Source organism: Silurus aristotelis, assembly GCF_946808225.1.
Source record: "Silurus aristotelis genome assembly, chromosome: 29".
NCBI classification, from domain to species: domain Eukaryota; kingdom Metazoa; phylum Chordata; class Actinopteri; order Siluriformes; family Siluridae; genus Silurus; species Silurus aristotelis.
This window is the reverse complement of record NC_139602.1, coordinates 7,235,798-7,258,051: the sequence shown is the minus strand read 5'-3', so window position 1 is coordinate 7,258,051 and position 22,254 is coordinate 7,235,798. Positions and strand designations below refer to the sequence as shown.

General features: G+C 41.9%; 1 protein-coding gene and 1 long non-coding RNA gene across 2 annotated transcripts in view; both read right to left on the bottom strand.

Moving 5' to 3' along the window:
* The window catches only part of rps6kc1 (ribosomal protein S6 kinase polypeptide 1), a 32,530-nt gene that overhangs the window by 5,551 nt on the left and 4,725 nt on the right, over positions 1-22,254 (bottom strand). The window contains exons 4-13 of the mRNA XM_083534977.1: positions 21,779-21,894; positions 21,294-21,387; positions 17,362-17,421; positions 16,084-16,407; positions 11,999-12,123; positions 11,765-11,857; positions 10,036-10,083; positions 9,379-9,511; positions 5,088-6,446; positions 3,811-3,900 (exon numbers count right to left, since the gene is read on the bottom strand). Of these exons, the coding sequence (XP_083391103.1) occupies positions 3,811-3,900; positions 5,088-6,446; positions 9,379-9,511; positions 10,036-10,083; positions 11,765-11,857; positions 11,999-12,123; positions 16,084-16,407; positions 17,362-17,421; positions 21,294-21,387; positions 21,779-21,894 (2,442 nt within the window). The remainder of the gene's footprint in view (positions 1-3,810; positions 3,901-5,087; positions 6,447-9,378; positions 9,512-10,035; positions 10,084-11,764; positions 11,858-11,998; positions 12,124-16,083; positions 16,408-17,361; positions 17,422-21,293; positions 21,388-21,778; positions 21,895-22,254) is intronic.
* Positions 793-2,279, bottom strand: LOC310722645. The gene is made up of 2 exons (XR_014532435.1): positions 1,764-2,279; positions 793-1,455 (listed from the first exon to the last, which is right to left on the bottom strand). It is a non-coding gene; the product is annotated as an uncharacterized lncRNA (long non-coding RNA).

Here is a 22,254-nt window from a genome sequence, read left to right as displayed (position 1 = left end):
TATTTGTTACTACTTTAAATTTACTTATTACTACTTTGAATGTACTTGTTACTACTTTCAATTTTCTTATTACTACTTTGAATTCACTTATTACTACTTTAAATGTACTTATTACTACTTTAAATTTACTTATTACTACTTTAAATGTATTTGTTACTACTTTAAATTTACTTATTACTACTTTAAATGTATTTGTTACTACTTTCAATTTTCTTATTACTACTTTAAATGTATTTGTTACTACTTTCAATTTTCTTATTACTACTTTGAATTCACTTATTACTACTTTAAATTTACTTATTACTACTTTGAATGTACTTATTACTACTTTGAATGTACTTATTACTACTTTAAATTTACTTATTACTACTTTAAATTTACTTATTACTACTTTGAATTCACTTATTACTACTTTAAATTTACTTATTACTACTTTGAATTCACTTATTACTACTTTAAATGTACTTATTACTACTTTAAATTTACTTATTACTACTTTAAATTTACTTATTACTACTTTGAAAACATACTATAACTTTAAATTCACTTATTACTACTTTAAATTTACTTATTACTACTTTAAATTGACTTATTACTACTTTAAATGTATTTGTTACTACTTTAAAAACATACTATAACTACTTTAATGTGCCTTATTGCTGCATTAAGGTCACATATCACACTAAAGTTGCTTTGGTTTATTTGTTTGTTTTTCCACAGGTAAATGTCCTTCGATTTAGGAAGTGAGCAGTGATAGAATCAGTAATAGCGTAAATAGTGTAGAAGTTAGTGTTTTCTCTCTCACACACACACACACACACACACACACACACACACACACACACACACACACACACACACACCGTGCTGAGCTGTTGCTTTGTTCAGTAAACGTACGAGTGAGAAGGACTAAGTTCCCATATTTCGCTTGTACATCCTCGGCTGGCGTGCGTGTGAGGTGTTTTTGCCGTAACGGCCGCGGTCCTGAGTCTCACCGAAAGCCACTTGGTTCTGTTTGGGGCGCCTGAGAGGGAAGTGCTGGTCTCCTCAGACACAGGCGAGTGGAGGAACAGGTGAACCGTCTCACTTCCCTAAAGAACCGCTCCATTGTAACCGTGAGGAAGCAGCTAACGGCGGGAAAAAACCACAGCAGAAGTGCCTCAAGACACACACACGCGCACATGCACACAAATAAACACACTCCCCCAGGCAAAACACACACTCGATTGGTTCTCCTTTACTTTAGAAAACAGCTCACACTATCAGCTACATATCAGTTTGAACATGGTCATTAGCGAGCTCTGTCTTAGCATGCAATGTGACTCGAGCTGCTAGCTAGTAAACAACGCTCTACAGTAAACCGTCAATGCTAGTTCTTTTCACATGAGAGGAAACACACAGTCACGCTGGGTTACATGCTAATAACATGCAGCGGGGTGGGTTTTTTAAACATAACTAGTTGGTGTCAGACAGACAGACAGACAGATAGTGTCAGACAAACATAGACAGACAGACAGACAGAAAGGAATGTAAAAAGGTGAAAAGAAAGGCTGATTAATTAATAGATAGATAGATAGATAGATAGATAGATAGATAGATAGATAGATAGATAGATAGATAGATAGATAGATAGATAGATAGATAGATAGATAGATAGATAGATAGATAGATAGATAGTGTCAGACAGACAGACAGACAGACAGACAGACAGACAGACAGACAGACAGACAGACAGACAGACAGACAGATACTGTCAGACAAACATAGACAGACAGAAAGGAATGTAAAAAGGTAAAAAGAAAGGCTGATTAACAGACATTAATAAACAGAGAATCAGACAGTCAGACAGATAGACAGATAGATAGATAGTATCAGACAGACATATAGACAGACAGACAGAGACCGACATTAGCCAGCTAGCTCTTGATTCTTTATATATATAGTGTAGTTTTGATGTTATGGAAGTGAAGGTGAAAAGACGTTCTGAGATGTTGGTGGTTTCTTGAACTGTATTATTCAACACACAGCATTTTCTCGTACTTGTTGAGAGAAGAAATGGCCTGGAAGGTAACGAGCGTAAATCCAGATAGACTATCAGAAATTGAGGCCAGAACTAGACATGAAATAGAACGAACTTCGGCTGAAGGAGTGAGAGGAGACAGGCAGGAAATGAGGGCAGCAATTTGGTCATGTGGCGCCCTCTAGAGGACTGTTCATGACACACTCCCCGAAATATTTCTTAAAATTAACAAATAATAATAAAGACACATTTGTGATAGATAGATAGATAGATAGATAGATAGATAGATAGATAGATAGATAGATAGATAGATAGATAGATAGATAGATAGATAGATAGATAGATAGATAGATAGATAGAGATAGAAATATCTATCTATCTATCTATCTATCTATCTATCTATCTATCTATCTATCTATCTATCTATCTATCTACATACATTCATCTATCAAATTATTTAATGTATACATTTATCTATCTACTGATCTATTCATCCATCTGCTTACCCTATTTCCATCCATCCATCCATCCATCCATCCATCCTTCTACAGTATCTAAAAAAAAAGTGAGTACACCTCTTTCATTTCAGCAACCATTTCAATCTTCTGTGTCCAAATTGTCAATATTTAGTGTGAACACCATTGTTATGTAGCACTGCTTTAATCCTCCTGGGTATGGAATTCACCAGAGCTGCACAGGATGTTGCTGGGATCCTCTTCCACTCCTCCATAATGACATCACGGAGCAGCTGGATGTTACACATATGGAGCTTCTTCACCCTCCGGTCTGGAGACATACTTGGCCACTCCATCACATTCAGCGTCAGCTTCTTCAGCAAGGCAGTTTCATCTTGGCGGTGTGTTTGGGGTCGTTATTATGTTGGAAAACTGCGGTTCTGAAAGAAGGGCGTCACGTTCTGCTTCAGAATGTCACAGTACATGTTAAAATTCACGATTCCCTTTAAGAACTGCAGCTCCCCAGAACCAGCAGAACTCAAACCGACTTGTTGCAGTGTGGCGTATGGAGCACTGACGAGTGGATCTTCTGCTTCTGCAACCTCTAAAGCAATGCTGCAGCACTCATGTCTGGTTTTTGAGGCAGCTTCGGCACATGACGCACAGCAGGAGGACTCGACTTCTTTGATGGACCCTTGTGAGGTCTGTTCCGAGTGGAACCCGTCTCGGAAAACCTCTGTATAGACCCTAAACGCTGTACTGTAACTCAGTTTCAGGGTGATACCGATCTTCTTACAGCCTCGGCTAATCTTTGTGGAGAGCCACAATTGAAATTCTCAAATCCTCAGAGACTCTTTACCACGAGGTGCCGTGTTAAATATCTAGTGGTCAGTATGAGAGAATTGGACTCGGGGCACCAAATTTTAACAATACAATATACAAAAATTTGTATGGTTCTGTCAAGCAGACAAAAACATGAACATGTGATGAATAGGAAATGGTTACACTACGTACAGCTGTTATTACTTGGGGTGTACTCACTTTTGTTGCCATATATTTAGAAAATAAGTAAGTACGTTTAATTTTTATAGTAGTGTCTTCTGAGAAGATACTAAACTGATCACTAAAATGTGAGGGGTGTACTCACTTTTGTGAGCCCGTCCGTCCATCCGTCCGTCCGTCCATCCATCCATCCATCCATCCATCCATCCATCCATCCATCCATCCATCCATTTATTTGATTTTGAAATGTTTATTACAGCTTTATTCAATTCTCCCTTTTATTTATGTTTGTTTGTTTTTGTTTTGTTTTGTTTACAGCCTTACGTGACTGACCTGGCGCACAGTACATCTTGGTGATGGCGGCCGGGTCGCAGGATTCCTCCACTTCGCTCCAGCTACAGAAATAAGTCAGCTCGACATGACCTAAAAGAATGTCAAGAACAAAAAAAAGAGGGACGCAAAACGAAGGAAAGTGAAAAAAAAGCAAAAAAAAAAAAAAAAACACAACAAAAAAAAAAAAAAACTGAGTGAGAGCAAAACAGAGAGCAAACAGAGAGAGAAAATGGGGCGGCTAATTAAACTGAAAGCAACTCCACCTCTCCACTAAAACAGTCTGACGAAATTACAATGTTCGCCCGAAATGAAACGAACGTGCCCTTTTCTTCCTCTCTCCGAAAACACACACACACAACACAACACACACACACACCAACACACACACTCATCTGTGAACGAGGAAGCGGTAATTGCTGTGCTTTGAGTGCTGGCACTGTGTCATTGGCAGTAATGCTGTTATTAACCATTAGAGCCTATTAGAGCCGTGATCGCCGAGCAGGGGGCCTAAGCCTCGGAGAGAAGGGCCAGACAAATCGCCTCGACTCAAACAACCCCAAAACAAACAGACGTACGGAGGAACAACGGAACAGCGGGGAGAAAATGCCAGGAATACAAAAATCCCTCGTGTGACCGATGCAGGGGAGACAAAACTAGTCCCGTATTACCTGCGAAGAAGGTTAAATGCGCGACACAGGCATGCAGCGAAGATTCCTCTTATAACCACGTATGCGAACGGTTGTGTTTTCCTCGGCATCACTCAAAATCATAAAAACGCCTATAGCAAAACTGTCATTATGCGCATAATGCCGTTTCGAACGCCCACCGGACAACCTTCGGGGCACTAATAACTCGAGTTCAGCAACGGAGTTTCGCATCATTAACTCCCTTTTTTTCCACATTACGTGGCACGTACTTCGGTCTACAAGTGGCCCGGTTTTTTTTTTTTTTTTTTTATTAACGCTGTTTATGCACTGGCGCAGAAATAGATGATCATTATAATCATTTCAGGGCCTGGAGATAAGATAACATTTATTCCTTTCTTAGGCATTTTACACCCTAGCGAGTCCTCAACTCCGATTCGCCCGAAGCTACCCCTTTACTGATCTCCATGGGTATGCTAGCCCATATCTCGACTTGCGATATTTTCAAGTTTTGATGGGGTTATTGGAGCACATAAGTCGGGAACTACCTGTAATAGGTTTTCCGCCCCAGAAAAGTCCTTGGTACCTTGACAAGCTTTGCATGGGGGGTTTATTTGATGCGTGTTGGTGTACCTTTGTAATCCAGCAGTATGTTGTTGGGGTTAAGGTCTCTGCAGATGATTCCCTCTTGATGCAGTGCGTCAAGGGCGAGCAGCATGTCCACCGCCCAGCTCCTCACCAGTGCCTCGGGTAGATGTGTGTGCAAAGCCACCTCGGCCAACTCGTCCAGCTCCCGGAATATCTCAGACACACTCCGACCTTTCTTCTTCTGAGTAGCCTCTGACTCTGCAGAGGATGGAGGGTGGGAGGGTTCGATTTCAGTCCTGAAAAAAAGGGAATCAAGGGGAAGGGACTGTGTTTGGGATTCTATGTTGCTGTTTAGAGGAGGATCATAGCCTTTCTGTTCAGACGCCTCCGGGGTCGACTGGCTGCGTAAAACCGGAACATGATCCTTGACGGATAGTTCCAGGCCTGCTTCCTCGCCCAGCTGGAGGACATCCGGTTTGCCAAACTGAGGTGAGGGCTTGGCTTCAAGAGCAAAAGCCACACCTGCGGCTGCAAACTCCTCCTCCAGATCATTCCCCGTGCCCCCGGTGATCCCTGGAAGGTTGACTAAAAGGTCTGGAGGTTGTCCTTCGTCCAAAAGGGATGTGTTTGTGTCCTCCGCCGTGGCATCTTTAAACGAAATCACAGGCACGGATTCATTAGAACCCTGATCACTATCGAAACGCCACATATCGCTCAGGTGACCTTTAACCTCCACTACCTCGCCGATCTCCAAAAGATCCTCAGTGACCTCTGTTACCTCTGAGCCCAGGTCTGAGGTGGAGAACAATGTTCGCGAGGCGTCAGCACTGTCTTTGCTGTCGATCCGAAACAACTCCATGGGAGAACGTTTTAAATTGTCCAGAGAATCAAGAGTGGGGGGGTCTGTGAGCTCCTCATCTTCTTCGGTGAAGAAGCGCAGCTCGTGCACACCAACCGGAGAACACAGACTATCGCTGCTGAAAACCGAGCCTCGGTATGACCTCAGTAACGCCTCCGCACCAGAACTGTCGCCTCCGAGATTTTCCTCTGCCTCTTTTGCATCTTCCTCTTCCTCTCCCAGAGCCTCAGACTCCACCTTATTCTGCTCATACTCATGGCACAGAGTCAGGTAGCTACTGGTGCACTCCTCTTCCCCTGAAGAGCCGGACAGGGGGACTCGTGAGCTGCTCGCTTTCTGGACATTCTTAATCGGCAGGGACTCGTCTTCCTCCTGGTCCTCTTGTAACTCCACGCTGGGTCGTGAGCCGCTGCTCTCTGAGCTGATCAGGGCATCGGTGCAGTTAACTGTCGTCGTGTGGGACTTCTGGATGAAGGGGATGTCAAAGCTGTCTTCTTGACTACCTTCATGGAGGTACTTGGTAATGTGGGACCATAATTTACCTCCTAGAGTTGACAAAAGAGAAGAAGAGATAATTAGGCCGAAAACTTGCGATTAAAGAAAAAAGCAAGCAACTCCTAACAAGGGTTATCTTCCAATTGATCGAAAAAATAAGTGAAAACTTTTTGCTGGAAACTAAGGCCTGGAAAATCTTTTACCCTACTATAAGCAGTTGACATTTTGGGGGGGGCAAGTAACTTCATGCAAAATCATTCCACCAGAAAAGACATTTGGAAAGTAGCACAAAGAATGGCCTTACCAGGGCATTCCTAGAAACAAGGTTCTTCCTATGTTTGTACCTCTAAAAAGGGAGGAACCTCTTGGGATTTGGGAATCCTCTCTTGTAGATTCTACATGAAATATTGAAAGGGTCCTTCAACAAGAACCCTTAAGGGTGCTATGGCTTCACAGCATGGATTTAGAAATTTACGATTTCAGTCAGGACACCCTGCATAGAACTGTGCAAAATAGTGCTGACTCAGGATCGAGGGGGGACAAGCAGAAAAGAGCTTGGACAGTTAATGTTGTTCAAAATCCAAGGATAGCCAGAGGGCTGCTTTGGGGCCCTTGAGCGAGACCATTAACTGCTCGGCTCAGTGCAAAATGAGATCCGGATTTTATTTGTGAAGCCGCTTCGAATAAAAACAATTTTGCCAAAATGAATACATTTAGATACAAGAGAAAAGAGAGAACGAAGTGAAAGTGTGGAGCTTCCCTACGCAACTTGGACGAGGCGAATAAATCTGTGCTAAAAAGGTCACTACAATGTAAAGAGCCAGGATTTTAAATGGTATCATCTCCTTCCTAACAGATTGAAAGCCTAAGTGCGTACCCACACACACACACACACACTTTTGCACAGCTGTGTTGTGAGTGATTGGAGGGTAACATCTGCTGCGTTAACAGAATGAATTGGCTCTTCACCGCTAAGATAATGACACCGTTGCAGCCAAATGATTCCAGTCCATGAACAAAGCAAACAAACAAACAAGAATCAGCCAATCGCACTCCTGCAATGTCACTCGGGTCAGGCCAAACTTCCTGTCTGCTATCGGCGCCGGTTCGCGAGAGATTATTTTCCGCGTGAAAGCCCAGCAACCTTAGTGCATCGGCGATACATTTAGCGCTGAGGTAAGTGCCAGCCGTTGATGATGTTGGCTTTAGAAAGGTGTAATTTCCTTTAAGACTAGAGCTGTAAGTGTGGAGTAAAAAAAACAAACAAAACATGAGCATTCAAAGGCCAAAAAAAAAAAGTAACTAGTTTGGGCAAAAACTTGTACTGATGTGCACTAGGTTTAAAAGAAAAATTTTAATCCAGAACAAAATGGTGGACGGGATACTGGTAGTGTCATATTCATTATACTCTGCCAGAATCAGGTTCGAGGGGGCCTCTCAAATCTGGTTCCTCTCAAGGTTTGTTCCTCATTAAGTCTAGGGGAGTTTTTCCTTTGTATTCTGGAGATGTCCAACTTTAACTACACAACACAGACAAAAATATTGGAACACCTAACTGTTCTAGAATAAGTGAAAATCTTTGCTAGCAACTAAGGCCTGGATGTTCTGGAAGATCTCTTGCTAAAGAGCTATTAAAGGCCTTCGGAAATGCTGACTACACACCAGGGCGCCACACCTAGTGTCCTATGGCTGCCTGAGAACAAATCTCCACAAAATCATTGAGTGGAGGTTATTAGTGCAAATAGGGACTCCATGCTATTAGTGCAAAATATATTAAATGGACATTCGGTTTGTTCCTCATGCCATCCCAGGGAGTTTTTCCTCTACAGTCGCCACAGGCTCGCTCATTAGGGACCAACTTACACTTATAATTCTTTCTTACCATATTATCTGTGTGAAGCTGCTTTGAGACAATGTCCATTGTTAAAAGGGATATGAAAATAAAACTGAGTTGAATTCAGAATGGGGTCTAAATTCTATCTAATGGGGACTCTGCGCTATTAGTGCAAAATGGGGACTCTGCGATATTAGTGCAAAACGAGGACTCTGCGCTATTAGCACAAAACAGGGACTCGGTGTGGAATGTAACGTACAAAATTTTACTGTCAAAAAATCTAAAAAGTTTTGTCCCTACAGCGCAGCTTAAACGCATTACGAATTATGAATGCCTATGTGATGCAGCGTTGGAACTCGCAGCCAGAAGTTAGTTTGTTACCCAGATTGTTACTTTTTGCATTAGGATAGTTAGCAAACTGGCAAGTCTTGCTCATTACCAAGTGTTATATCAACACATGAGGCCGGTCTGAGCGGTAAGTCGGGACTTTTAAAGTGTGTGTGTGTGTGTTCGTTCTCCACTAGCCGAGCCTGTTGTGAAATGAAACGGCGCTTTAGGCTACTTGAGAGGTTTGAGGCAACTTATTAACACGGCTGCGCGAATCTGCCGAAACGACTGCTAGGAGATTAAGTGGCTTATTCATTCCAATATAAACACGCTCCTGAACACAGATGTGTGCATTGACACACACTTACGGGCTCGCGAGCATACACACACACACACACACACACACACACACACACACACACACACACACACACACACACACACACAGCCGGGCCGAGAATAAGGAGACGCAGGTGTTAGCTTAGTTAATGATCCGGAGCAGCACCTGCTACCATAGATAATGACCTGTGACACAAGCTTAACAAGGACAGAGAGAGACGAGCAAGGGACTGTGTGTGTGTGTGTGTGTGTGTGTGTGTGTGTGTGTGTGTGTGTGTGTGTGTGCGTGCATGTACAAGAAATGGAATGGCTGTGACAAGACAGAGAAAAAGCGAGACGGGGAAACGGGTGAAAGACATTGAGAGAGAGAGATGGAAAGAGGGAAAGGGGGTGGAGCTTTAAGGTTTATAGGGACCACTTGAAGAGAATACGAATGGCACACACACACACACACACACACACACACACACACACCCACCCACCCTCAGCGTACTGCAGCAACAGGAACACGGAGTCCTCGGAGACAATGAACTTCCTGAGCCGTACCATGTTGGGGACCGTGCGTGGGACGATAGTCTTCTTCACTCGTCCGCACTCGCTGCTCTTCCTCAAGCCCTGGATCATGTCAAATAAGTCATTAATACAATAAACAAGCTCACATGCGCGCGCGCGCGCACACACACACAGAGGTCACAGGTGCCCATCATAACCTCCTCATCTGTCTGAGTTACTGTGCTGTCTGAGGCCAGAGTTCTGTGTGTGTGTGTGTGTGTGTGTGTGTGTGTGTGTGTGTGTGTGTGTGTGTGAGGAGGGGCATCAGTATCATCTGTGCCTGTGCCATCAGCTGGCAACTGGAGCCTGTCCAAAGTGGAGGACACCACAAATAATGGCACCTCGCACTTATTCACACACACACACACACACACACACACACACACACACACACACACACTTCAGTCCAGGAAAGTGTGTCTCCTCTGCACTGTCTAATGTGACACATTATCCATGGCCACACAATCATCAGACTTGAATCGAAACCTTTCAAGCACACACGCGCGCGCACGCGCGCACACGCACGCACACGCACACGCACGCGCACGCACACGCACGCACACGCACGCACGCACACCTCTACTCACCTTGAGGACGAACATTTCCTGCGTCCTCTTGTCCATGACCAGAAGCACCTGGTGAGATGAGAAGGATGATGAGACGCCGGAAACGGAGCAGCGTGAGAAAAACACATCGGTGATGCCACTTCCTATGGGCGTCTTTACTGGGCGGGGCATCGGAATTTAGTTGCGAGTTGTCAAAAAAAATTACGATGACTATTACAGTGTTTTTAGTAATCCGATTGGTCCTTTAGAGAAGGTGTGTCTGGTCAGGTTCCTAATAATTTCGAAGTCGCGCTACTCCAGTACATTGCAGAGTAGCACTGTATCTGTCAGTAGTTTTCAATGGGCAATCTGCCATACAAATACAGTATGCATGTTACTCCGGCAATGACGGTCCTTTCCCAATTTGCTTCGGTATGTAGAGAAAGTGCGCTACTCCAGCAATTACGGTAGTTTGCCCATTTAAAACTTAACGAAAATAGTGCTACTCCAAACATTACAGTAGTCTACTAGTTTTCTACAAATATCGTAAGTAGGTTGCTCAATCAGATACAGTACTTTCCTCATTTGTTCTCCTCCAGATAGTGTGATACTCCAGTAATTACGGTAGTTTGTTCATTTTTGAGCCCTTTACCACAGAAATTGTGCTACTCTAAACATTATGGCAGTCGGCCTGCTTGGTACAAATACAGTAAGCAGGCTACTCCAGCGAAGTGTGCTAGTACAGTAATTACGGTAGTTATGATCTTACACAAATCCAAAAATAATGGTAGGTTGTTAATTTCCTACCTTTTTAATGCGCTCATGCTACTCCAAACATTGTGGTAGTGGTATAGCTCCCTACAAATACGGTTAGTCAGTTCCTCCAGCAGTTACGCTACTTTCCTCAGAAAGCGCACTACTCCAGTAATTACGGTAGTTTGTTCATTTTCAAACCTTTTCCACAGTGCTACTGTAACATTACGGTAATCTGCCTGCTTGGTACAAATGTGGTAAACATGTTACCGCAGCAATTATGGTACTTTTTCAATTTTCCCAGAAAGTGTGCTACTCCAGTAATTATGGTATTTGGCCAATTTACTACTGGTCTTACTCAAAGCGAGCGGGAAACTCCAAAAATTGTAGTTTGTTCGTTTCTTACTTGAAAAATAAATAAATAAACATGTTGCTCCAAATATAACGGTAGTCATCCAGATCGCTACAAATATCGTTAGCATGTTACTCAAGCAATTATGGTACCTTAGCAAATTGCTTGTATCCTGCAAGTGTGCTAGTCCAGTAATAACAGTAATTTAACCATTTTCTCATACAAAAAAAAAAAAATAATGTGCTACAAAGAAAAAAAAAAAAGAACTACCATAAAAACCCTACCAAACAGGCACTCGATTACTTCCATAACCTTTTTTTTTACATTTTAAATAAAAAGATAAAGATTAAAGCGTCAAGTCTGTCGCTACCGGATCCGTGGCAGCGGGCCAAATTGCAGCAGGTCCGGTTTGATAGCTGGCGATATATCTGTGTTATTTGATGTCTCTATTTCTAGATCACACACACACACACACACACACAGTCCTGCTTGTGTCTATGTGTGAAAATAAACCTTCGAAAAACCAGAACAGGTGCAGCCCTTAATGGATATAAATGGAGTTTGCCTACACACACACACACACACACACACACACACACACACACACACACACACACACACACACACACAGGTTTTAGAAATGAGTAACCTTTGACCTCAGCTCACCTTATCGATCACACCCAGGACTCTGTAGTTGTGTAGTTCATCAGCCTGACTCTGCTGACCCCATGACCCCTTACAACACTGAGCAGCCAGCGCCTACACACACACACACACACACACACACACACACACACACACACACACACACACACACACACACACACACACAGGTTAAAGGTCCTCTGAAGTAAAACATCCTTATTTCCAGTCAAAATTGTGAATATTATTTCCTTGTACCCGGTTCTGAGTGGAGTTCTGGCCCATGCTGTCTTTCAGGTAGGTGCTAGCGATTAGCTCAGCGCGCATCAGATACTCGGCCGTCTTCCTTTTCACGGCTTCCCTCTTGCGTGGACTCACTTCACCTGAAACACACACAGGATTAGCATTACCCATTTAAATCTAATGTAATAAAACCCACAGAATGCAAGCAACGTTTATTTTTCGGCGTTTTTGTGCTAGCTCACGCGCCCGCGAAGCGGCCCTCGGTAAAATATTCAAAATACTCAGTCAAATGTTTTCAGCTTGATAAAAAAAAAAAAAACCTGACTACTTAATTTCCCTGGACAATAAATACAAATGCTCCGGTTAGCTATGCAACTACAGAAAAAGCTAATTAGATCGCCGGCTAAAAGGCTAGCTGGCTTTGTTAGCAAGAACGAAAGTAGATGGTTCGCGAAGTTATTAAATCTGTGAGTAAATTAAGGAGAAGTAAGTAGTGTAGTTAATTGATTAGTAAGTGAGCAAGTAGATTGCTTGCTTAGTTCGTAAATAAATTGTTAGCTAAGTTAGCTATTTCATTAGTACAAACGTAAATACAATGCCTGCATAGTTAGTTAGTTGGTGCGATTGATTCGAGAGTAAGAAAGCAGATTGTTTGCTTAGTTAATTAGTACAAAAAAATTGATAGCTAGTTTAATTATTGAAACTGCATAAGTAAACAATTGTTCGGTAGCAAAGTTAATTGAGTAGTAAGTACACAAGTAAATTAGTAAATAAAGAAAATAGATTGCTTGCTTAGTTTGTAAGTTAAAAAGAGTAAATAAATTGGCGATTTAGTTTGGAAAATCAGAAAGTCAATAGCATAGTGAGTAGTAAGTGAGCAGGTAGATAAGTACATAAATTGCTAACTTAGTTAGTTACTAAACAAGTACATAGATCATTCGCTTAATTATTAAAATTGCAAAAGTAGGCAAGAAGATTGTCCTGCAGCATGGTTAATTGAGTAGCAAGTGAGCAACTAGATTAGTAAATAAATTGCTAGCTTAGTTAAGAAAGAAAATAAATGACTTAAAAGTAAGTCAGTTAGCAAGTAGCTTCCTAGCTAGATTAGTTACTATGAAAGTAAGCAAGTAGCTAACTAGAGCTAAAACTACTTGTTAGTAAACAAGTAGATTGCTAGCTCGATTCATTTGTTAGTAATCAAACAAGTAGACTGCTAGCTAAGTGAGTTATCCAGTAAGTTGCTTGCCGCTAGTCGAGTTATTGCCTGCTAGTAAAGTATTTAAGCAAGTGGACAGCTTGATGGGTGAGTTACTAAATTAGTAAGTAAGCAAATAGATTGTTAGCAAGGTAGATTTGTTAGATTAATTCGTTATTCCATAGTTACTAAGATAGCTTAATTTTTAAGTTAGCAAGTAAGCTATTAGCTACGCAATGTAGTTAGTTAGCTACACTATATGGACAAAAATATTGGGCCATCTGACTTTTTCAGCCACACGTGGTTCTTTCCCAAACTGTCGCCACAAAATAGAAGATAAGGTTTCCATGGTTTGGAAAATGTGGAAGATCTGCTAGAGAGCTCCAACCCTATTGGACACCTTTGGGATGAACTGAAATACCTCCGTCTCCTTAACGCACCTACAGCAGTACCTCACTTTACAACACCCTCGTCTCTGAATGAGCACAAATCTCCACAAGATCTCCAAAACATCTAGTGGAACATCTATCCAGAAAATTGGAGCTACTCCAGCGGTTATGGTCGCTTTTCTTGACCTAATCTATGGCAGTTTGCTTCTTCCCTGAAGTCCTCCAGCAAGCGATGCCAACTCCATCAAGTTTAAAAGCTAACATTTGAACTTATCGAATCATGATGCGCCAGCGGCATAACACTTCAGGCCAAAAAAACAGACGCAACAAAAAGAACATTCTCTTTCTCCTCCATCATCTGCCCCTCCTTTTCTCCATCTCTCTCTCTCTCTTTTTTTATCACTCTCCTCTCATTATCTCTTTCTGCCATACACAGAGCTAAAGAATCCTGGCAGGTACTAAAAGCTTGGACTGAAGCCCTTCACAAAAGAAGCCCAGCGCCGTTTCATTGTCAACAACACCAGGAGTCGTCACCCATCCGTAAACAAACGAGAAAAAAAAAAAAAAAAACACACATTAACGAGTAAACAAGCGCCGACAAACAAGCCAAGGCATTTAGTTCACTGTGCTGGTTTAAGAACAATAAGGCATGTGTGTGCGTTTGTGCGTTTGTGTGTTGAAAGCGATGCCAGAAAGGCCATCAGGCAGAGTGTATTCGCAGCCATGGCGCCACCCCCCCATGGCCTAAAGACACAATCTCGACATCACAATGCTGCTCGGTAGGTGACGATTTCGCTACACAGATTTCCCGTTCGGTTGGGGCTGCGTGGTTCCCTCGTTCCGGAGGTTGGAACGGATTGTCCCGCCGTTCTACTTCGAATTGTTGGTCTGCTACAAGAAGTCTAACGAATGGACAAACTGCTACACTAACTGCTGGTGTAGCAGCATAGCATAGCATCCCAAGGAAGTGGACAAACTTCCGTAACCAATGGTGTCGCTGCCTACCATGTCAACACAAAGAAACAGACAAACTACCACAACTGCTGCTCTAGCTGATTACCATACGACAAGCTTCAAATGCAGTTACAAACTGTAGCTACAAATCAAGTTGCCCGCAAACTACCGTTGTTTAAAGGTACAGTAGCTTGTCCACTTGTTAGGATTGTTACACCAGCTGTTACAGTAGTTTGGGTAATTATTATAGGCAACTTTACCAGCAATTATGGTAGTTTTTCAGTTTACTACCGCTTGATTTCAAGATATACAATTGTAACTGCAGCAGTTATAGTAGTTTGTCTGTTTGCTACGGTTTGACTTATAGCTACAGTTTGTAACTGCTGCATGTATAGTAGTTTGCCCATTTGAAATTGTTTTATAAGTAGGCAGCTACAGCAGCAGTTATGGTAGCTTTTCTGGTTCTTAGGGGTTTATATGGTAGGCAGCTACACCAGTAGTTTTTCTGTTTGGCGCAATTTGTTGTGAAACTACAAGGTATGACTGCAGCAGTTACGGTAGTTTGCCCCTTTGAAACAGTTTTTATGCAGCAGTTACAGTAGTTTAGGTTGGTCCCCTGGTGGTCTAGTGGTTAAGATGCAGCGCTCCCACCGTTGCGACCCGGGTTCGATTCCCGATCAGGGAACCATCCCCAGCCACTCTTAGTGCCGGTCCCAAGCCCGGATAAATTGGGGAGGGTTGCGTTAGGAAGGGCATCCAGCGTAAAACATGTGCCAAATCAAACGTGCGGAGGATCCGCTGTGGCGACCCCTAACTGGAGAAGCCGAAAAGAAAGTTAGTTAGTTACAGTAGTTTAGGTTGCTATGGTAGGCAGCTTGATTTGATTTGTAGCTACAGATTGCAACTGCAGCAGTTACGGTAGTTTGTCCATTTGTTAGGGTCCATATGGTATGCAGTTAAAGCAGCAGGTAGTTTGTCTATTAGTTTGACTTCTTGCAGCAGGAGTGCCGTCTTCAAATGTGTGTGTTTTCGCTACAGGTGTTTTCGCAGTTCGCATGGCGCTCCCAAAGTTGTAGCACTTGCCATATTTGCAATTGTTTACACTGCTAGGTAATTTTCCAGCAGTTGCCATAGTTTGCATACCTGCAATTGTTGTTTTACTCGACATGCTGCTTTAGAAGTGATAGTTGTTTGCCTATTTGGAATTGTTTTTACAGGCAGCATGCTACTTTTAAAAAGATAGACATCCTTATTTGCATATTTGCTGCAGATTTGAAAGTCCTGCTACTCCAACATTTACAGTGGTGTGCCTATTTGTTAGAGGCTCAGGTGTCTCTGGTTCTTGTCTAGCTTCTCTAGGTTAAAACACTGGACATCTGTTCAACAGGTCATCAGTTCAAATCCCTGCACCCACCAGGCTGCCAGTCCGGAGGTACCCTTGAACAAAGCCCTTACTCCTCAATTGCTCGGTTGTATAAATGAGATAATAGTTACTCTCTCTGTATGAAAGATTCGACCAAATTCCATACCTTCAGATGATGCTATGATGTGTGTGTGAGTACCTTGGACTCCCTGCAGCAGTAAATCCACTCCACTGCGATAGTAGAAGAAAGCAGAGGCGTAGTCCTGCTCCACCTCTTTCTGCAAAGCTAGGCTGATCTGCTCGCTGGCTTTCTCCAAGTAATCCTTCTTCTGCTGGCTGGAGAAAAGCGCCGCCCTGATGGCCCGCCTCGGGTCTACCTCTGTCCGCTTTGGGGACGCCGAACGACCGCTACCTCCGGCACGCAGGTTTGGGGAACTGCAACCCGAGCCCATTCCATCGTCCAAGTCGGGCAGGGAGTCTCCATCCACCAGCAGGGAAATCAGATCACTGTCACTGGATGGACCTGAAACACAAAAACACGTAGATGTCCGTCTAAATGCCCCGTGGAGCCCACGTAATTTGCTGCGTGGTTATTTTAATGGCCACATGACTTCAATTCTAATGCCAGCATGTACTCCTATCACCTGTAAACACCTGGACACCTGAATACTGTTTTTTTTTTTTACTCGTTTTTGAAATATAATCACTTGTTGAAGCCAGACTGGGACATCAATATCCATCATATTATATCATATTGTTATACCCTACATGGACAAAGCTATAGGGACACCGGACTTTTCCAACCAGATGTGGTTCTTCCTCAAACTGCTCCCACAAACTTGGGGGCAATCAACTGTATTAAAGTCTTTGGATATGGGGGTATGAAATTTTCTTGACACGACAATGTCCCTCTCCATGAAGATATCAGAATGAGAGCTCCACACCCTATTAAACACCTTTGGGATGAATTGAAACGCCACTCCAGGTCTCCCGACCTCACCTAAATCAATACCTGATTTTACTAACACCCTTGGCGCTGTATCCGAATGAGCATAAAACCGCTCAGCAAACCGCAGCAAAAAAACTCTGCAAAATCCTCGACAACAATCTCCGCAAAAACTTTGGCAAAATCGCAAAAATCTAGTGAAACACCTTTCCAGAAGAGTGGAGCTTATTATAACAGACATAAATATGGCATAACTAACAGACTAAATACGACTAAATATGGCATGGGATGTTCAATTCGCAGGTGTTCACCCAACTTTTGGCAGCTACGAACAATCATTTGCTCTTGTCCTATTAGTTAAAGCAGGCAAAGCACTAACACTGTAGACTCCTTACATAAAAATAATAAATTCACAAAAACTGTCTAAGCTCAAGCTACAGAAACTACATAAATGTGCATAAATATCAGGCTGTAATTGTAGGCTGTAAACTGTAAAGTTGTTTGTGGTACAAAACAATCATTCATCATTACCTCCATACTCCGATTGACTGGTCAGGGTCGAATCATCCACGCCGCCAATGCTCCTATGCACTGCGACGACGAGAGAGGAAACAGAAGTAATTAAAAAAATTTAAAATAGCATAAAAAATTGCAGTATTTTATATGAATTATATACAGTGAGGAAAATAAGTATTTGAACACGCTGCTATTTTGCAAGTTCTCCCACTTAGAAATCTTCGAAGGGTCTGAAATTGTCATCGTAGGTGCATGTCCACTGTGAGAGACATAATCTAAAAAAAAAAATCCAGAAATCACAATATATGATTTTTAAACTATTTATTTGTATGATACAGCTGCAAATAAGTATTTGAACACCTGTCTATCAGCTAGAATTCTGACCCTCAAAGACCTGTTAGTCTGCCTTTAAAATGTCCACGACCACTACATTTATTATCCTAAATTAGATGCACCTGTTTGAGGTCGTTAGCTGCATAAAGACACCTGTCCACCCCATACAATCAGTAAGAATCCAACTACTAACATGGCCAAGACCAAAGAGCTGTCCAAAGACACTAGAGACAAAATTGTACACCTCCACAAGGCTGGAAAGGGCTACGGGGAAATTGCCAAGCAGCTTGGTGAAAAAAGGTCCACTGTTGGAGCAATCATTAGAAAATAGAAGAAGCTAAACATGACTGTCAATCTCCCTCGGACTGGGGCTCCATGCAAAATCTCACCTCGTGGGGTCTCATAGATCCTAAGGAAGGTGAGAAATCAGCCCAGAACTACATGGGAGGAGCTGGTCAATGACCTGAAAAGAGCTGGGACCACCGTTTCCAAGGTTACTGTTGGTAATACACTAAGACGTCATGGTTTGAAATCATGCATGGCACGGAAGGTTCCCCTGCTTAAACCAGCACATGTCCAGGCACGTCTTAAGTTTGCCAATGACCATTTGGATGATCCAGAGGAGTCATGGGAGAAAGTCATGTGGTCAGATGAGACCAAAATAGAACTTTTGGGTCATATTTCCACTAAACGTGTTTGGAGGAAGAAGAATGATGAGTACCATCCCAAGAACACCATCCCTACTGTGAAGCATGGGGGTGGTAGCATCATGCTTTGGGGGTGTTTTTCTGCACATGGGACAGGGCGACTGCACTGTATTAAGGAGAGGATGACTGGGGCCATGTATTAAGAGATTTTGGGGAACAACCTCCTTCCCTCAGTTAGAGCATTGAAGATGGGTCGAGGCTGGGTCTTCCAACATGACAATGACCCGAAGCACACAGCCAGGATAACCAAGGAGTGGCTCTGTAAGAAGCATATCAAGGTTCTGGCGTGGTCTAGCCAGTCTCCAGACCTAAACCCAATAGAGAATCTTTGGAGGGAGCTCAAACTCCGTGTTTCTCAGCGACAGGCCAGAAACCTGACTGATCTAGAGAAGATCTGTGTGGAGGAGTGGGCCAAAATCCCCCCTGCAGTGTGTGCAAACCTGGTGAAAAACTACAGGAAACGTTTGACCTCTGTAATTGCAAACAAAGGCTCCTGTACCAAATATTAACATTGACTTTCTCAGGTGTTCAAATACTTATTTGCAGCTGTATCATACAAATAAATAGTTTAAAAATCATATATTGTGATTTCTGGATTTTTTTTTTTAGATTATGTCTCTCACAGTGGACATGCACCTACGATGACAATTTCAGACCCCTCCATGATTTCTAAGTGGGAGAACTTGCAAAATAGCAGGGTGTTCAAATACTTATTTTCCTCACTGTATGTACAATTATTTTCTGTGTGTTCAGGACATACAAGTTAAGCTAAATTTCGAAGTTAGCGATATCCATAGCTCCTGTACACTATATGGACAAATTTTGATGGACATCTGAGCACAAGACTGGTCTTTTTGAACATCCTTTTCCACATTTAGTCCAAATTTTCTGTTCAATAAGCTTCAATCTTCTGGGAAGATGTTACAATAGATTTTGTGGAGATTTTGTGCTCATTCATATACAAGGGTACTAAAAGACAGGTAACTGATGTAGGTGAGAAGACCTGAGGTGGCATTCCAATTCATCCCAAAGGTGTTCAACAGGCATGGAGTTCTACAACAGGAGATCTTCCTCACCTTCCAACCCATAAAAATAATATCTTCATGGAGCTGGATTTGTGCTAGTGTAATTGTAGGGAAAATGTAATGCTTCTCATTCGTTGAAATCCTGTACAATTGGGCTTCCAACTTTGTGGTATCAGTTTGGGAACAGCCACATGTGGCTGGAAATGTCAGGTGTCCAAATACTTTTGTCAATATAGTGTGTAAAAAAAAAACTGAGATATGTCTGAAGTACAAAGCTAAGGTAGATTTGAGGAAAATCTGGGGCAGATCTAAAGACAGGATTGATGAGATTTGTGAAATGTCTGCGGTAGTTCAGAGGTAAACCAAAGGTAAATCTGTAAAAATTGTGAGGTAGCTGTGAAAAAAGTGGTAATACATTTGAGGAACTGAAATTCTGGCTCAGATTTAAAAAAAAAGTCTGAGGAAAGTATTGAGGAAAGATTAGTAGTTATGAAGAAAGTCTAAGGAAAGTTTGTGCTAAGTCTAAGGATTGTCTAAAGAAAATTCGGGTGTACTTGAGTGGTGATAACTTTGAAGTACTGTGTACTTAGGTAGTTCTGAAGAAAAGCTGTTAAGAAAATTCTGAGGCAGTTTTAAAGACAATCCAAGGTAAGTTTAAAAAATAAAAGTAGCTCTAAAGAAGATAGGCCAAATATGAGGTAAGTCTATAGAAAGTTTATAGCAAATCCAAGGTAAGGTTGAGGTAACTTTGGAAAAAAATTGAGGTACTTTTGAGAAAAGTCTAAAGTAAAACTAAAGAAATTGAGGTACATTTGAGGAAAGACTGAAGTAAATCTAAAGAAACTCTGAGGTACATTTGAGAAATTACTGAGTTTAATCTGAAAGATCTGAGGTACATTTGAGGAAATTCTGAGGTACATTTGAGAAAACTCAGTTAAATCTGAAGAAACTCTGAAGTAGATTTGAGGAAAGTCTGAAAAAACTCAGAGGTACATTTGAGGTAAATCTAAAGTAACTCAAAAGAAACTATGAGGTACATTTGGGGAATGACTGAGTTTAATCTGAAAAATATCGGAGGTACATTTGAGGAAATTCCGACGTAAGTCTGAGGTACATTTGAGAAAACTTGGGTAAATCTGAAAAAACACTGAAGTACATTTGAGAAAAGTCTGCGGTAAATCTAAAGACACTCTGAGGTCTATTGGAGGGAAGTTTGAAGTAAATCTGAAGGAACACAGGTCTATTTGAGCAAGGTCTGAGGTAAATCTAAAGACACTCTGAGGTCTATTTGAGGGAAGTTTGAGGTAAATCTGAAGGAACACTGAGGTCTATTTGAGAAAAGTCTGAGGTAAATCTGAAGACACTCTGAGGTCTATTGGAGGGAAGTTTGAGGTAAATCTAAAGGAACACTGAGGTCTATTTGAGATAAGTCTGCGGTACATCTAAAGACACTCTGAGGTCTATTGGAGGGAAGTTTAAGGTAAATCTGAAGGAACACTGAGGTCCTGAGGTCTATTTGAGAAAAGTCTGAGGTAAATCTAAAGACACTCTGAGGTCTATTGGAGGGAAGTTTGAGGTAAACCTGAAAGAACACTGAGGTATATTTGAGAAAAGTCTGAGGTGCACATTTTCACTGCTTTTCTTATAAATTATTATTTATAATCATTAATCAAAAAATTATATTATATTCATTATCTACATCATAATCCTTTTAAAAACCCTATACATTTTAAAGATGTTCAACAAGATCACGAAAGATGCGGTTTCCTGTTTTTTTTTTTTGTGTTAATATGCCTCAGCGTGGCGTGAGAGCGCCATCACGTGGTCATTTTTCTTTCATAAACCACAAAAGTTCTTCCATGTAAAAAAAACGGTTGCACACCTTCAGAGCTGCTGTCTGATTGGCTGTCGGCTAGGAAGTCGGAAAAGGGTTCTGCCGGACCGATGAGCTCGGAACCGTCCTGCACTTCTCCGTCCTGGAAACACACACACAAACACACACACATGCTATATTATACACAGAAGTTGCGAAACCACACTCACTGTTTACTGTGAAAACTTATCGAGTCAGGGTAATAGAAACTAGAATGCAGGAAGTCAAGTGAAGCGTAATCATGTGTGTGTGTGTTTGTGTGTTTGTGTGTGTATGTGTGTGAGAGACAGAGAAACCATGCGTGTGTACCTAATCTTGGTATGTCTGTGAGGGTGTGTATCTTCAAGAAGTTCAGAAATGGAACAAATGAGTCCTGCATGACTGGTCTTTGAGCAAGTGTGTGTGTGTGTGTGTGTGTGTGTGTGTGTGTGTCTATATGTATGTGGTCACATAACAGCAAACCACAAAAGTGTGTGTGTGTGTGTGTGTTGCACCTTAAAGAAGTCCTGTATGTACTGGCTAGCATAAAGAGCTGGAATATTAGCACTGAACTGAAGCAGGTCTTCTGAACACTGCCTCCGTTCCTCGATCACAGAATCATCAAACCTGCCTGGAAACACACAGACACACAGACACACAGACACACAGACACACAGACACACAGACACACAGACACACAGACACACACACACACAGACACACACACACACACACACACACACACAGGTTTATCGTATTTTAGTTTATCTACATTTATAATTCAATACAAATGGCTTCACTCCATTCAGGAAACAACACAAAATAAATTAATTTAAAATTTAATTTAATTTAATTTAACATTTTAATTAAATTAAAGATCTCCTGCTATAGAGGCCTCCTCATCTCCTCATTTTCAATTTCCAGAAAATCTCCACCACATCTCCACAGAATCTTCAAAACATCTCCACAGAATCTCCACATCATCTCCAAA